A 14,143-nucleotide genomic window follows, 5' to 3' on the forward strand; every position below is an offset into this window, starting at 1 on the left:
TAAGATCTTGTGAAGTGAGGGTGAAGTCGTGGCCTAATGGTTAGGGAGTCGGACTCACAATCGAAAGGTTGTAAGTTCAAGTCCTGGGCCGGCAGGAATTGTAGGTGGGGAGTGCATGTACAGTGCTCTCTCCACCCTCAATACCACGACTTAGGTACCCTTGAGCAAGGCATTGAACCCCCAACTGCTCCCTGGGTGCTGCAGCATAAATGGCTGTCAACTGCTCTGTGTGTGTTCACTGCTCTGTGTTGTGCACTTTGGATGGGTTAAATGCCTGAGTATGGGTCACCATACTTGGTTGAGTGTCACGTCACTTTCACTTATCAAGTCCCCTATGAATGCTATTGCTTTTCTCCAGTGAAAAGGTTTGTTGACACTGCTGACGTTGTTCAGCTCAGTTTATCTTAATCTTAAATGACTGCATTGATAAAAATTTTTGTAATGTAATTTGCTTATATTTATAACCAAGAGCTTTATCATTATAACAGACATATCAGTTTGGCTGTCAAGTTAGGGCAAATATTGTTACTGTAGTCATTTATTGCATAAACACATGCCGAGCACTGACTGGAAGTATTATGCATTCAGTTGCAAAGTTTTATCGGCAAAAATGTTCCCAATGCCTGTAAATATATGATGCAAAGTTGATTAAATTTTTTCAAAGTCTTGCACCTGTATCCTCTAGACCAGTGGTTCCCAAACCTGTCCTGGCGCACCCCCAACACTGCACGTTTTCTTTGTCTCCCTAATTAAACACATCTGATTCAACTCATCAGCTCATTAACCCATGTGATAATGAGCTGATGAGTTGAATCAGATGTGTCTAATTAGGGAGACAAAGAAAACGTGCAGTGTTGGGGGTACGCCAGGACAGGTTTGGGAACCACTGCTCTAGACTGCTGTTCATAAACTGTACCAGACTACCAGCCGTAGCTTGATCTCTGGAACCAAAGAGCAGGGGCTGCATGGTGATGAATGTAACATTGTAGGTCTGAGAGAGCCCATGATGAGCTGTCAGATTGAAACAGCTCCAAGAGAAAAGTGGAAGACCCAACATTCTGAGTAGTGGATCCATTCACACTTTCAGCCAAAAACATCTGGGCCATGTGATAAACTGTAATACATTTTTGCAAGCTCCATTAGAATCGCACTGTATCTTTACTGGGTTTTATGTAATAATAACATTTAGACCAAAACGTCTTATTTCTACCTTATCATAACAGCAGATGGATTCACAAGGGTGCTTCTTTGAATATGGGTAATATCTGTAATCTAATATGACAGAGTGCTACTAATCAAGAGGGCAGATTAGTTTGAAGAAAAAGTTTTGAATAATTTCACCCCCCTTTAAAATAATCACATTTTGCTGCTTTCCAGCCTGAAATGATGACGGACACATTTTTCTGTTTTATCCAGCTGTATTTACTCGGTGCATCCTATAAGATTGGGTGGCAAGGCAATGTCAAACAATTTTTGGAATAAAGTTGTGGACAGGCACAAGTCAGGAAATGGATTAAAAAATATATATATATTAAAAGATTTATCAATGCCTAGAAGCACAGTGAAGTCTATTATTAAGAAGTGGAAGGTATTTGGTAGAACAAAGATCAGGACGTTGCTCCAAACTGCATGAAAGAACAAGAGGAAACTGGTCAGAGAGGCTTCCAAGAGGCCTACAGCAACTGCAGCTGCAGGAATTTACGACAAACAGTGGTCATTATGTGACAATAACACAAATTCTCCACAAATGTGGCTTGTATGGAAGGTTTGCTAGAAAAAAAACCTCCTCAAGAAAGGCCACGTGCAGTCACGACTGAGCTTTGCCAAAACACACCTTGATGATTCTGAGGCAGATGAGGAACAATTTTTCCTCAGCACCAAACGATATGTCTGGCGAAAATCCAATACATCTCACCATCCAAATATCAGCATTCCTGCAGTAAAAGCATGGAGGTGGTGATATCCTGTTATTGGGGTGTTTCTTTGCAGAAGGGACTGGAGCACTTGTCAGGATAGACGGAAAAATAGATGGGGCAAAATACCATCAAATTCTTGAGGGAAATCTGATGCCCTCTTCTAGCTAGTTGTCAATGGGAAGAAAGTTTACCTTCCAATGACAAAACTGACCACACAGTGGTTAAAGGAGAAAAAGGTGAACATCCTTACATGGCCTAGTCAGAGCCCAGACTTAAACCCCATAAAAAATCAGTGGAATGACTTGAAGATTGGAGTACACAAATGCTCAGCATCAATGCAGTCTAGATGTGCAAAGTTAGTAGAGGCATTTCCCAACAGACTAAAGGCTGTAATTAAAGCAAAAGGTGGTTAAACCAAATACTGACACAGTATACAGGCTGATCATTTTTTCAACTCAGTGATTCTGTTTTTTATTTTTTTCTGGTGTGTTGGTGTTATATCTTTCACTTGGATGTCATAAGTTGCACTGAGTAAATACAGCTGGATAAAACAGTTTGTCCCTTTTCTGGCAAGCTGCAAAGCAACAAAATGTTATTATTTTAAAGGGGGATCATTATTTTATATACCCACTGTATAGCTGTATTATTACATATTGCTGTGAGGTCAGTTCACCCAAAAAAATAACATTACTGTTATCTTTTACTCGTCCTCATTCAAAATTTCTGGTCGCACTTTATTTTAAGGTCCAGTTCTCAATATTAAAAAACTATTTTGCCTCAACTAACTTCTAATTTTCTGCTTATTAATAAGGTAATTGTTAAGTTTGGGTATTAGGTAGGATTAGGAATGTAGAATATGGTCCTGCTGAATACAGGTATGTACTTTATAAGTATTAATAAACGGCCAATATGTTAATAATAGGCATGCTAATAAGCAACTAGTTAATAGAGAGAATTTATATACTGAAGTGTTACCCCATTTCTTTATTCTGTGGAACACAAAAGAAGATACATTGATCCACAAAGATATAAGTCAACACTATCAATGAACAAATAAAAATATAAAAATTAACTTGAGAAACCTAGGCCTTTGCAATTGTCTATATGAGTGTTATCGAACTCGCAGAATGAGAAGTACAGTACTAAAAAAACCATGCACAATTCCATTTTCCTGACTACTTTTGGCCCAGTGTGCTGCCACGGCATGCAGTCCATCCATCTGAGCCACTAGAAGACCCACATGATGCCACAAAGGATCAGTCTTGTGTTCTTGTCCATGAGTCTTGCTCACTATTTTAAAGAATGGAAGTTTAATAAAGATACATCTAGTCGTAGTTTAGTAATATATGTGTTTAAGGAATAACAATTCTAAGATTTAGGAAAGTCTTTAAAACCTCTAAAAACATGAATACATACTACAGTGATGTATATGTAGGCTATTGTATGTTTAATATGAGTAATGTTTTTTCTGGAGTCTGTACATACACTGCAAGTAGGTGTATTTTATCATACCTGAAATTATTATTTTAATTTTGGAATAGTGGAATCAATTTAGATAATAAATGTCACTTACCTCATAAAGAGTTTGAGAGGTTTCTTAACATTATCCTTTATCATCTGAGGATACATATTTTAATAATGGTTTATCATCTGTCTGTGAATAAAAAGTTATCGGGCTGTTAATGAACTGAAATGTTGTTTACTTTGGTTATTATTATCCAAGGCAAAGTATTTTAGTATACTAATACACTCAGACTTATTTTACCTTGAGAAAAATAAGTTTGTTTAATTTTGCACTTTTTTTTTAAATTTGCAAAATTGTGTAGAATACTTAAAGTATAAATTAAAAGTATATATCTTTAAAGAATATATTTTTTAAAAATAGGTGTTTCTTAAAAAAATTAAAAGTGCACTTTATTATGATGCCAAATTAAAAGTTTCCTTTGGGTACAATTTAAATCCTGTGTTTCAATAATCTTTTGTCATGCTTTAAAAAGTACACTTATAAAAGCCAGACTAAATTACCCTAACCCACCTCAGCCCCTAATATTAACCTAATATTAGAACATACACACCCTAATTTTACAGCATTAAAAAAATCTTTGTGAATGAATTTATGCCAGCAGCATTAAACAGTATGCAGTATGTAAAGATACAGAAATGACACTTTGCCGTGTTCACTTAGCAATATTTTTAAGCATATTCTTAAGTTTTTTCCATTTTCACAAGGGTTACTCAATATATTCAACTTACGAGGATGTAAGGTATCATTCAAGGTATCCGGCCAAAAAGTATTTCATCTCATTGTTCTCCTGGGACTGTTCATAACCAGCCTGCACTTCCAGGACTCCCAATCCAGAAATAGATAAACTGTCACTGAAATAACCAAATTCATCTCCCTCCTCTTCCGTTGCATCCTCTTTCAGCACCACAGACCTCTGAACAGCATCCCCGTGGCTCTCTGACCTTCTGACAACAGAGAGCACACATCACTAAGTGTTAGGGGTTTCATATGCAAACATGTTTGATTAAGCTATATGTTTTATTCTATATGTATATCTCATGGCGCCTCGTTTGGAAACCAATTCCCAAATCTGACAACCGGTACGGGTTTGTTATATCTCCGATCCGTATTATTCAATTTATTTTACACGTTATTCTTCTAACGTTATGCAAACATGCAAAAAGGCATAAAAGACGACATATTAAAAGATAAAAAACTCTGAACCTTCACGAAGGCCGCCGTTAGGACGCCCAAAAAGAAAACCCAGTGCAATTCGATTCCTAATTTCTCGATCTGACTCACTGATATATTCGTTGTTTAGAAGCAAACTTTGTCAAATATAGGCGTATTGCAGGTGGGCCGCCAATTATTTTCTGTTCATTTCCAGTCCATTCTAGGGCTGTGCGATTAAAAGAAAACGTCCTAAAATCACGATTTGAGCGTGCGCATATGCCTAACTCCAGGTTCACACACGGTCTGTGATGCGCCTTTTTTCTGAGCCAATGTTGACGGATCAGAGCGTTCTCACTGCGGTAAAAGGCTAGAAATAAAAACGTGCGAAAATAATTCATGTCTAACACATGAGCATAGAGTGAATTTGTTAGTGAACAGGATGCAGTTTAAGTGAGAGGAGACACGTTTTAAGTGTGCACATTCTCTCCTCGCAAAGCAGCGTGTATCTGAGCAAGCACGACCGGTTTTGTGACTGAGCAAAGAAAATCTGCTGCGAACAGAGAGATTCGCACTCGTGTATTATTTTAATGTGCTTTCGCGTTATATTTATGCGCTCTCACTGCTGACCGCATACACATACTGTATACACACTGCAAACACCTGAGGCAACGCTACAATTAATGAGCTCTATGAACAATGCATGGCAAAAAAGAAAAAAAAGTACCAGTATACAGGATTTTTTTTTTTTTTTTTTTGCCACAAGTCTATACATTTTTTTACATCTTCACTATAGTGATAATTTTGACTTATGTCTGTTCAAGAGATGTTACAACTTTTTGATAAAGCTCTGATTGGTTTTCTTTTGGAAATATGTTTCAAATTAATCCTGAATGCATTTATGACTGTAAAAGCACAATTGCAAAATTGATCAAAAAAATTGCGATAGTTTTTTTTTTTTTTTTTTTTTGTCCATATCGCACAACCCTAGTTTATTCAATAAATATAGTTTAAAATCTAGCTTCTGAGTACTAAGTTATTAAACCAACAATAGCGGGGTCAGTTAATTTTTTTGAAGTGGCCGCGCAAACATATGTGTTTGGTTGTGTGGGCCGCGAGTTGAAAAAGGTTGGGAACCACTGCACTAGAAGCTAGTTATTCAGTGGCCGCTATAGCCGGTAATGACTGAATAGCTAGATAATTTCCACATGATTCAGTCTAAAAGGCTAGTTCGCACAGCATTATTATATTTATAGGCACACATTTAGCTTTTAATAGATCGCTAGAAGCGTTTTAAAAGTATCCACCCCAGATGGGACTCGAACCCACAATCCCTGGCTTAGGAGGCCAGTGCCTTATCCATTAGGCCACTGGGGCTGGCGTCACCGGCGAAGTAACTCGTGGTTTAGAAAGAGGTAATACAAATAAATATGTTACATATTTAATTTTAATATATTACTTTTAAGTTAAATATCTGAATTTAATTCATCCCATCTAAAAATTATCTAGTGTATGTAACGTTAATTGATCATTATAACTTGCTATTCAGATACACCTTTACGTATTAACTGTGTTCCAATTCACTATTTCAACAGTTGTAAAAAATCATCTTTTTATCACATAAAAATGGTATATTCAGTACGAGTAGTTATAACAGTCGAAAGTCATAACAGGACGAATGGTGCTTTTATTATGAAAGAATGCGACACCGGCACTTTCAAAGAACTGCCGCCTCACGTGCCTCCTGTTGTGATGGGTTTCCTCTAGTAAGGATAGTTATCTGCTGACTTCTGTTAATATCTGCGCCGAGGTGGAAGGTAATATTCGTAGGTTTAAAGTTCAATAAGATCTTTAGATTTCACTTATATTGGTGCGATTGAAGGACTAGTTTAAAGTACTGGATGAGAGTAAAGTTTGGTAGCTAATTCTCCGAACTAGCCTGAGCGGTGTGTAGCAATGATGCAGCGATATTAGCATGCTAACTGTGGGAGTTAACGTAAAGTCAGCAACATCTATTTTGGGTGTATCGAGCTGCAAGGTGCAACAGCCCGTTATAAATCGAGCTCTTTTCATCGTCAATCTTTTATTTCCATGTAAGGTGACAGGCTAGCATGCTGATCTAATGCAACAGTCCTGTTAATAATAAATTAAAAAGTTAGGATGGTACCCTGATCTATAATAGCGTGGGATGCAGTTATCTGTATGAGTAAATTCAAATACGTGCGAGATCTGGTTTAATGTGCTTAATGTGTAATATTTGTTAAAGTATTATTAACTTACAGAAAGCAAAGGGAAAAGCAATGGCCTCTGGAGATATCGCTCAGATTACAGAGGCGCTGGCCAAGACCCATGTTGGAGAAGTGGAGTTAAGTTATAAGGGACAAGGGCTGAAGTTGGACAATGCTGAGTCAGGTGAGTAAAACTATCTGCTAGCAAATATAAAAATTTTTCATGTGTCAATGCTTCAACCACAACACTCTTAACTTCCCCTTCTGGTCTGTGATGTTGCAGTGAAAGAGATGGTGCAGGAGATCTCACAGTGCCAGGGGCTGCAGTCTCTCAGATTGGAGGGAAACACATTGGGGGTTGAAGCAGCACAGGCTATTGCAAAGTCCCTTGAAGCGAAAAGGGAATTGGAGGTACTTTTAAATTGCCCCTGGAAATTGTTCACTCTTTTACTTTGTTTTTAATCTTAGCTTTTTTTTTTTTGCTAAGCAATGCCATTGGAGTGACATGTTCACAGGTCGCCTTCGCTCAGAAATCCCTCCTGCTCTGGTAAGACAATAGAGAGAAGACAATGCTGAATAAAGTCATCATTTTTGTTATTTATGGACCAAACTGTATTTTCGATGCTTCAACAAATTCTAACTGACCCTGTGATGTCACATGGACTACTTTGATGATGTTTTAATTAAATTTCTGGACATGAACAGTATACCTTTCATACATTTTTGGGTGAACTATCCCTTTAAATGTATTTTTTGTGAGTAAAAAAATCTTGTTTTATTTCAAACATTTTATTCACATTTTTTTAGATATCATTGGGCAATGCTTTGATGACATCAGGGGCCAGACTAACTCATCTGGACTTGAGCGACAATGCCTTCGGCCCTGACGGTGTAAAGGGAATCGAAAGCCTCCTGAAGAGCTCTGCGTGCTACACCTTACGTGAGCTTAGGCTTAATAATTGTGGCATGGGCATTGGAGGGGGAATGGTAAGTTTAGGCTGAGATCAACCTGATGTAACCAGTTTAAGAGTGGCTATGATGTCAGTTAGATGTGTTTGAAAGCTTTGAAACTGTTTTAAACATGTGAAGTGTTTTAGGGCTCATGGAACAGATGGAGTATACCATTTTATTTTTTAATTTTTTTTAAAGGTCCTCGCTTCTGCATTGACTGAATGCCATAAGCGGTCTAGTGCAGCTGGCTCCCCCCTGAGGTTAAAAGTTTTTATAGCTGGACGTAATCGGCTGGAGAATGATGGTGCCACTGCACTTGCCAAAGCATTTAAGGTAATAAGGTGTAATGTTTTATAGAAATATATGTACATTATTGTTCAAAAAGATTGGGGTCACCACCTTTTTTTATTTAGCACAAATGCATTATATTGATCAAAAGTGACAGTAGAGATATAAAAAAAAAGACTTTTTTTACTTTAATCTTGGTGATTTCTTTCAATAAATCTTAAAAAATATTACAAACTCCATTGTCATCAAAGATTCTAAGATGTGCTTTTTCTTAAAAAAACAAAACAGTTATTAGGCAGTCTTGAGGAGGTCCATATGCCACAGAATGGAATTAACCATCCCGGTATCACTGCTCTAGCCACTGCCATAAAGCACAACCCAAACCTTCAGGTCCTCAACCTCAACGACAACACGTTTACTAAGAGAGGATCAACAGCCATGGCAGAGGTATTCTGAGCAGCTCTGTGTCAGGTCACAAAATAGTTTACATGGTTAGAAGAGATGTTTAATAATGGCTGTGTGTGTGATTTTTTCTATGTTTAGGCTATCAGGCACCTCCAGTGTCTTAAGGTCGTCAATTTTGGGGACTGTTTGGTACGCTCAGAAGGTGCTATTGCTATAGCAGGGGCCCTTAGAGAGGGACTGCCATTCCTCAGGGTGAGTTGATGCATGATACCAACATTGAATCAAACACTTCCATTCAGTTTCTGTAGATATTGTGAGCATTCTGAAATATTTGTTTCGTTAAGGAGCTGAATTTGTCATTTGGAGAGATTTGCGAGGCTGCAGCTGTAGTAGTTGCGAAGGCTGTTCTGGGGAAAGATGATCTGGAGAAACTGGACCTCAATGGTAAAAAAAAGTTATACACACGCACACTGTCATTCAAACGTTTGGGATCAGTACGATTTGTAATGTTCTTTTAAAAATGTTATAAATCAAAGAATTAAAAGTATCACAGGCTCCAAAAAATATTAAGCATTCCATAATAAGATTCCAACATTGATAATAAATCATCATATTAGAGTGGTTTCTGAAGGATAATGTAACTGGGGTAATGATGATGAAAAATCAGCTTTAAATCACAGATATAAAGTATATTAAAATAGAAAATCATTATATTAAATTGTAATAATGTTTCACAATATGACAGATTTTATTGTGTAATTGTTAATCAAATAAATGCAGCCTTGGTGAGCATAACATACTTATTTAAAAAAACATTTGAACTCTATTGTATGTATATGATTTAGACAGTAACATTAATTTTCCTCCCTCTTTCTAACCCCTCTCTAATCCACTGTTGGTGCCGTCTTTAACAAAAGTTTCCTTTATAATAAACTTTACTATACTGTACTGAAATATGCTGCAAAAATGATCAAGATTATACTGAAAGATCAGGAATCATAAATGCATTCGGCTAGTGATACATTTTTTTTCTTTCTTTTTTCCCCAACCTTTTTGACTCAAAGTCCCCCTGTTGTCCGTCACAATATTTAAAGACTCCCTAGATAAGATTTTATGTCTGTTGTAATTATGACAAGATGCTTGTTTTCAAACCTTTTAACAAAAATTGGTAGCTTTGATATATTAAATGAATCATGATTGTTTTTGTGATTAATATGCTGCACACATTATCTACACACTTCATTAATCAAAAATGCTTACAAACTAATTTGCATGAGTATGTTACTTTTTAAACAAGTGAGACCTACTTTTACGTTTACTCAAATTGCATCACAGTTCCATTGCCATTAAACTTAAGACCTCCTCCTACAAGTAGACTTGGGCTCTGTACTTCTGGTTCTGCGTGGCAGTTTTTACATTACCAGATTTTCAAGCAAACTGTGCTCATTTAAACTGCAAGTATGAAAGCTCCATTAACAACTTGATCTTTCATAGTTTAAATAGTTTCTCTGTTCTGTTTAATTCAGTTTGGGATCAAACTTCTGTTATTCTGTGGGAATTTGATCTTTTGTGGTTGCTTTTTTAGGAAATTGCTTTGGAGAGGACGGCTGTGAGGCTCTCAGGGACATGATGGAGGGCATGAACATGGAAGATCTACTAGGCTCACTCAGGTATTTATCTGGGTTTTTGTTGGTTGTTTTTCGTATAAATAAATTGAAGGCAAATGCATGTTTTTCTGTATTTGAAATTATTTTACATTTAGACTAATAAAATATTTGCTTAATGCAGTGATGATGAAGGAGAGCCTGAAGAAGAAGACTATGATGAGGAGGAGGAGGAGGAGGAGAAGGACGATGAGGAAGAGAGGGAAGACGAAAAGGATGCAGAGGAAAATGGTGTCAATGGAACAAAAGATGTAATTGAAGACAAGGTGATGCTAGCAAAGATAGACTCCTAAACCTGATGTGTGCCATCAGCTGCTTTTCTGTTTTACTTCAGCAGACCACTGATTTTTAATCATCAGAAAAACTATTTTGAGTTTACCTGCATTGTCCTCTCGCCACAGGAGGAGCCTCACTGCAGCTCTGAGCTCTCGTCTTTCCTCATCTCCCCGTCAGCCGAGAAACTGATCTCGCTTGGAGCCAAAAGGATCCAGCTCTTTGAGAAACAGGTACAGTTTTGATTCATAAAGACCAGTTGTACATTAGGATGGTTTAGTTTGTTCTAAAAGCCCTGAAATCGTTTCCTCTTTTTTTTTTTTTTTGTAGGTTGACGTCTCCGATGCTAGTAAGGTGTCAGACGTTTTTCTCAAGATTTCATCAGTATACAAAGATGAACCAGAAGTAAAGCAAGCTGTTTTTGAGAGCACTGGTATGAGCAACTTACTAGCATTTAAATAAACATTTAAAGGGACAGTTCTTTTTTTTTTTTTTTTTTACTTGCCCTCATGTTGTTCCAAACCTGTATGACTTTCTTTTCTTCTGTGGAACACAAAAGGGGATATTTTGAAGAATGTTGGTAACAAAGAAAAAAAAAACCCTGAGACATTTCTCATATGTTCGACAGACCAAAGAAAGTCATGCAGGTTTGTAATGACATGTCATGAGCGCAAGTCCTTTTAACCACTGGATATGTCATTGCTATTAAAATCAGCTGTTCACCTTCTTGCACAGATGCTCTACTGAGGAAAGCCTTTTCCGACTCCTACTCTCAATCTTACGGTCTTATCTCCTCACTGATGGTGAAACTGGGACTTTTAAAGGTACTATACTTGATGTGATGATCAGTCTTGCATCCCCCCCCCCCCCATTTCATTTCAGTGATGTACATTTTTTGCTGCTGCTTGCTTTTCCAGAGTGAAGATAAGAAGATAAAGAGGGTGACCGTACTGCCTGGACACTTGCTCGCTTTGGAGCATGCAGCTGCGCTGGAGTTCTTCCCAGCAGATCAGGCTGATGTTCTGGAAACATTTCTGTCACGGTTAGTTTGTGTTTAAAATATATCGAAAATGGGCAAAAAGGCAGGAGCTAGTTGCTGAAGCCACGCCCACTTAGTGCGAAGGCACTGTCAGCAGCGGCAAACCACCTGTCACTCAAGTGGCCACGCCCTTAATTATGCAGAACTTTAAGTCTTAATATTATTTAAACAAATGAGTTATAAAAAGAATTCTCCCCTTTCACAGTTGTCATGAAGGGCAAATTAGCTATATAGACTAAAATCATGTTTTGCACCAGGCTGTAAACATGTTTTTTCCTTGTTTATCTGCTTACCCCCAGGGCATCCAAGATGCAGGTGACTTTGTTTTTTCAATAGAAACCAAACTGAGATTTTGAACTCGAACCAGTGCAGTCTGTCAGTCATATAATGGAAGTAGATGGGAATCACGGCTTTGAGAGTCATAAAACATACGCAAACAAAACCAAATTAAACTCTATGGCTCATGACGATACATTGATGTGTAAAGACAACTGTGCAAGAAACTGAACAGTATTTATATAGTTTTTTTTACCTCTGATTTTCACCGCAATGTCTGAACTGAAGGACAGTTCGGACATTGCAATGGAAATCAGAGATACACATCAATGTATCGTCAAGAGTTTAATTTGGTTTTGTGTATGTATTATGACTCTCAAAGCAGTGATTCCCATCCAGTTCCATTATATTACTGACAGACTCCCACGGTTTGAGTTAAAAATCTCAGTCTGTTTTCTACTAAAGAAAGAAAGTCATCTACATCTTGGATGCCCTGGGAGTAAGCAACTGTCACTTTAGATATTAAAGTGACAGTTCACCCAAAAATGAAAATAAAAAATGTTCATTTTTTATTTTCATTTTTGGGTGAACTGTCACTTTAATATCTAAAGTGTTCATATCAGTACCTTTCGAAAAGGTTACCATGCCAGTTACAGTATTTTCTTTGTACTATAACAATATTAAGCACATTTTATTTGTTTGTTTTCCAGAAATGGCAAAGTCTTAGAATCCTGCTGCAGTGCCAGAGATGCTCTCAAGACCACACTGATGAAAACGACCACTGCTTGATTCTTAACCCTCATTACAGAGCCACTGAAATTACTTAATACGGGTCAAAAAAAAAAAAAACACGCAGTTGACAGGGTACATGAAACTCTCTAAATTATTGATCTAGTTTATCTGAGTTCAGTCAATTCTGGATCCTTTTCGGCATGCAGATTTCAGACAATTGCAAAGTACAGTAATGACTAGTGCCTCATGACAACTAACCCAAAATGAATTTCCTCATAGATGATCTATAGACCGTTAGATTTGAATAAGAGTGTTGTGTTCTTTCATCTCTCTCCTTTTGTTTTTTAGAAATATTGCTTCTATTTTTATACGGGAAAAGGGATAATAGGAAAAAGGCACTGGATGATAATTAGGGCTTAATTATCGCTTAAACCTTACATGATTGTAATGTCATAACTGATGTTTCTGAACAGTTGTTAGTTAAACTGTCACATTGACATGGAGCCTCAAGCATGTTCACTCTCTCATGCCTTTGATTAGATGTGCCATATTGTGAAAAGATTGGTGGTGGAATTCAAACCACAATCAAGTAGAATAAACAACAAATAATCTTTGGATTTAAATGATGAAGGCAGTGACAGTGAAGTGGTACAAATGTTTGGACCTTAGTATATTTAATACTACAACTGGTAAGCACTGAATATTATGTTTGCAACATTCCATTTTGTTGATATTAAAGTTTTTTTTTTCTTGGGAGAAGTCATGTCTGTGTTTCCATGTAATCACCATTTGCAAATATAAAGCCATTTTGCATGCAGTTATAAAGTCCTGTAGGTCAGCTCTCACTCTGTTAGCTTACACGAGTGACAAATGTCCCAAGTGCACTGAACCACTTGCAGGGAACCTTCTCTCCTCCAGTGGTTTATTTATGAGAATTTTATTTTGTACGTATTTTATGATGGAGCGGTTCCTGAGGCCTCTCTGAACTTAATTTGACTTGTATTAGTGAATGAAGACCATGAGAGAATCTCATAGTTATTCCTACAAATAAGGTGGGTAACATTTCAAGATGTTTAAATTTTTGTTTATTATTGTGTGTGTTCACATTAATATACTTAATATTTTATGTCTTTTTATAATGTAAAATATTATTGTGTTAAGTGACTTAAATTATGTTTAACGGCAGAAAAAAAGTTTCTCAAATTGTAAAATAAATTGTTCATGTCTAATAGCAGGGCATGTAGTCACACAGATGACTAAACCTGTCATCAAACAGTCTATTAAAAGGCTTTGCAGGAAACGTAAAAACTAAAACAAATCCAATAATGAAGCAGACTTGAGCTCTTTCCAAAATATTTTTTAAAGTCTACTGCTCAGAAAATCAAATGGCTTCGTCTCAGTCACAATTCCCACAACTATCTGGCTACAGAGGCATTTGAGACCATGACAAGGTGAGTTTAAAGAAACATTTTATATTTTTAATTAATATTATTGCATTAGGTGTCATGAACAAACAGGCATTTTAAGTTAAACACTTGACACAATTTGTAAATGAATAATAACCTCAGTGGATCAATGGTTCTTAACCAGATGGTCAGGGCCCACTATGTGCCATCAGCAGAATTATAAAGCATGACTTAAAATAAGTTCAAAACAACTAAAAGTCAAGATATTTCTTATTTTAATTTACCCACTCA

General features: G+C 36.9%; 1 protein-coding gene and 1 non-coding gene across 4 annotated transcripts; one reads left to right on the forward strand and one right to left on the reverse strand.

The window, feature by feature from the left end:
• Positions 1 to 5,894: 5,894 nt before the first annotated feature.
• Positions 5,895 to 5,967, reverse strand: trnar-ccu (transfer RNA arginine (anticodon CCU)). Its single transcript has one exon. It is a non-coding gene; the product is annotated as a tRNA-Arg (tRNA).
• Positions 5,968 to 6,299: 332 nt separating this feature from the next.
• LOC128025188 (ran GTPase-activating protein 1) lies at positions 6,300 to 13,205 on the forward strand. 3 transcript variants are annotated; one of them, XM_052611260.1, is made up of 16 exons: positions 6,300 to 6,407; positions 6,873 to 7,002; positions 7,102 to 7,229; positions 7,306 to 7,365; positions 7,626 to 7,805; positions 7,968 to 8,102; positions 8,346 to 8,504; positions 8,601 to 8,714; positions 8,807 to 8,906; positions 10,048 to 10,132; positions 10,251 to 10,392; positions 10,528 to 10,632; positions 10,730 to 10,832; positions 11,135 to 11,223; positions 11,317 to 11,441; positions 12,425 to 13,205. In XM_052611260.1, exons 2-16 carry the CDS (start codon positions 6,891 to 6,893, stop codon positions 12,501 to 12,503), a joined length of 1,716 nt encoding a protein of 571 aa, XP_052467220.1. In that variant the 5' UTR covers positions 6,300 to 6,407; positions 6,873 to 6,890; the 3' UTR covers positions 12,504 to 13,205. The 3 variants fall into 3 exon arrangements, with proteins under 3 accessions (XP_052467220.1, XP_052467222.1, XP_052467221.1); XM_052611262.1 differs by having other exon boundaries at positions 10,531 to 10,632; XM_052611261.1 differs by having other exon boundaries at positions 6,317 to 6,407; positions 6,857 to 7,002.
• Positions 13,206 to 14,143: the final 938 nt, after the last annotated feature.

Source organism: Carassius gibelio, chromosome A12, assembly GCF_023724105.1.
Source record: "Carassius gibelio isolate Cgi1373 ecotype wild population from Czech Republic chromosome A12, carGib1.2-hapl.c, whole genome shotgun sequence".
In the NCBI taxonomy this organism is placed as follows: domain Eukaryota; kingdom Metazoa; phylum Chordata; class Actinopteri; order Cypriniformes; family Cyprinidae; genus Carassius; species Carassius gibelio.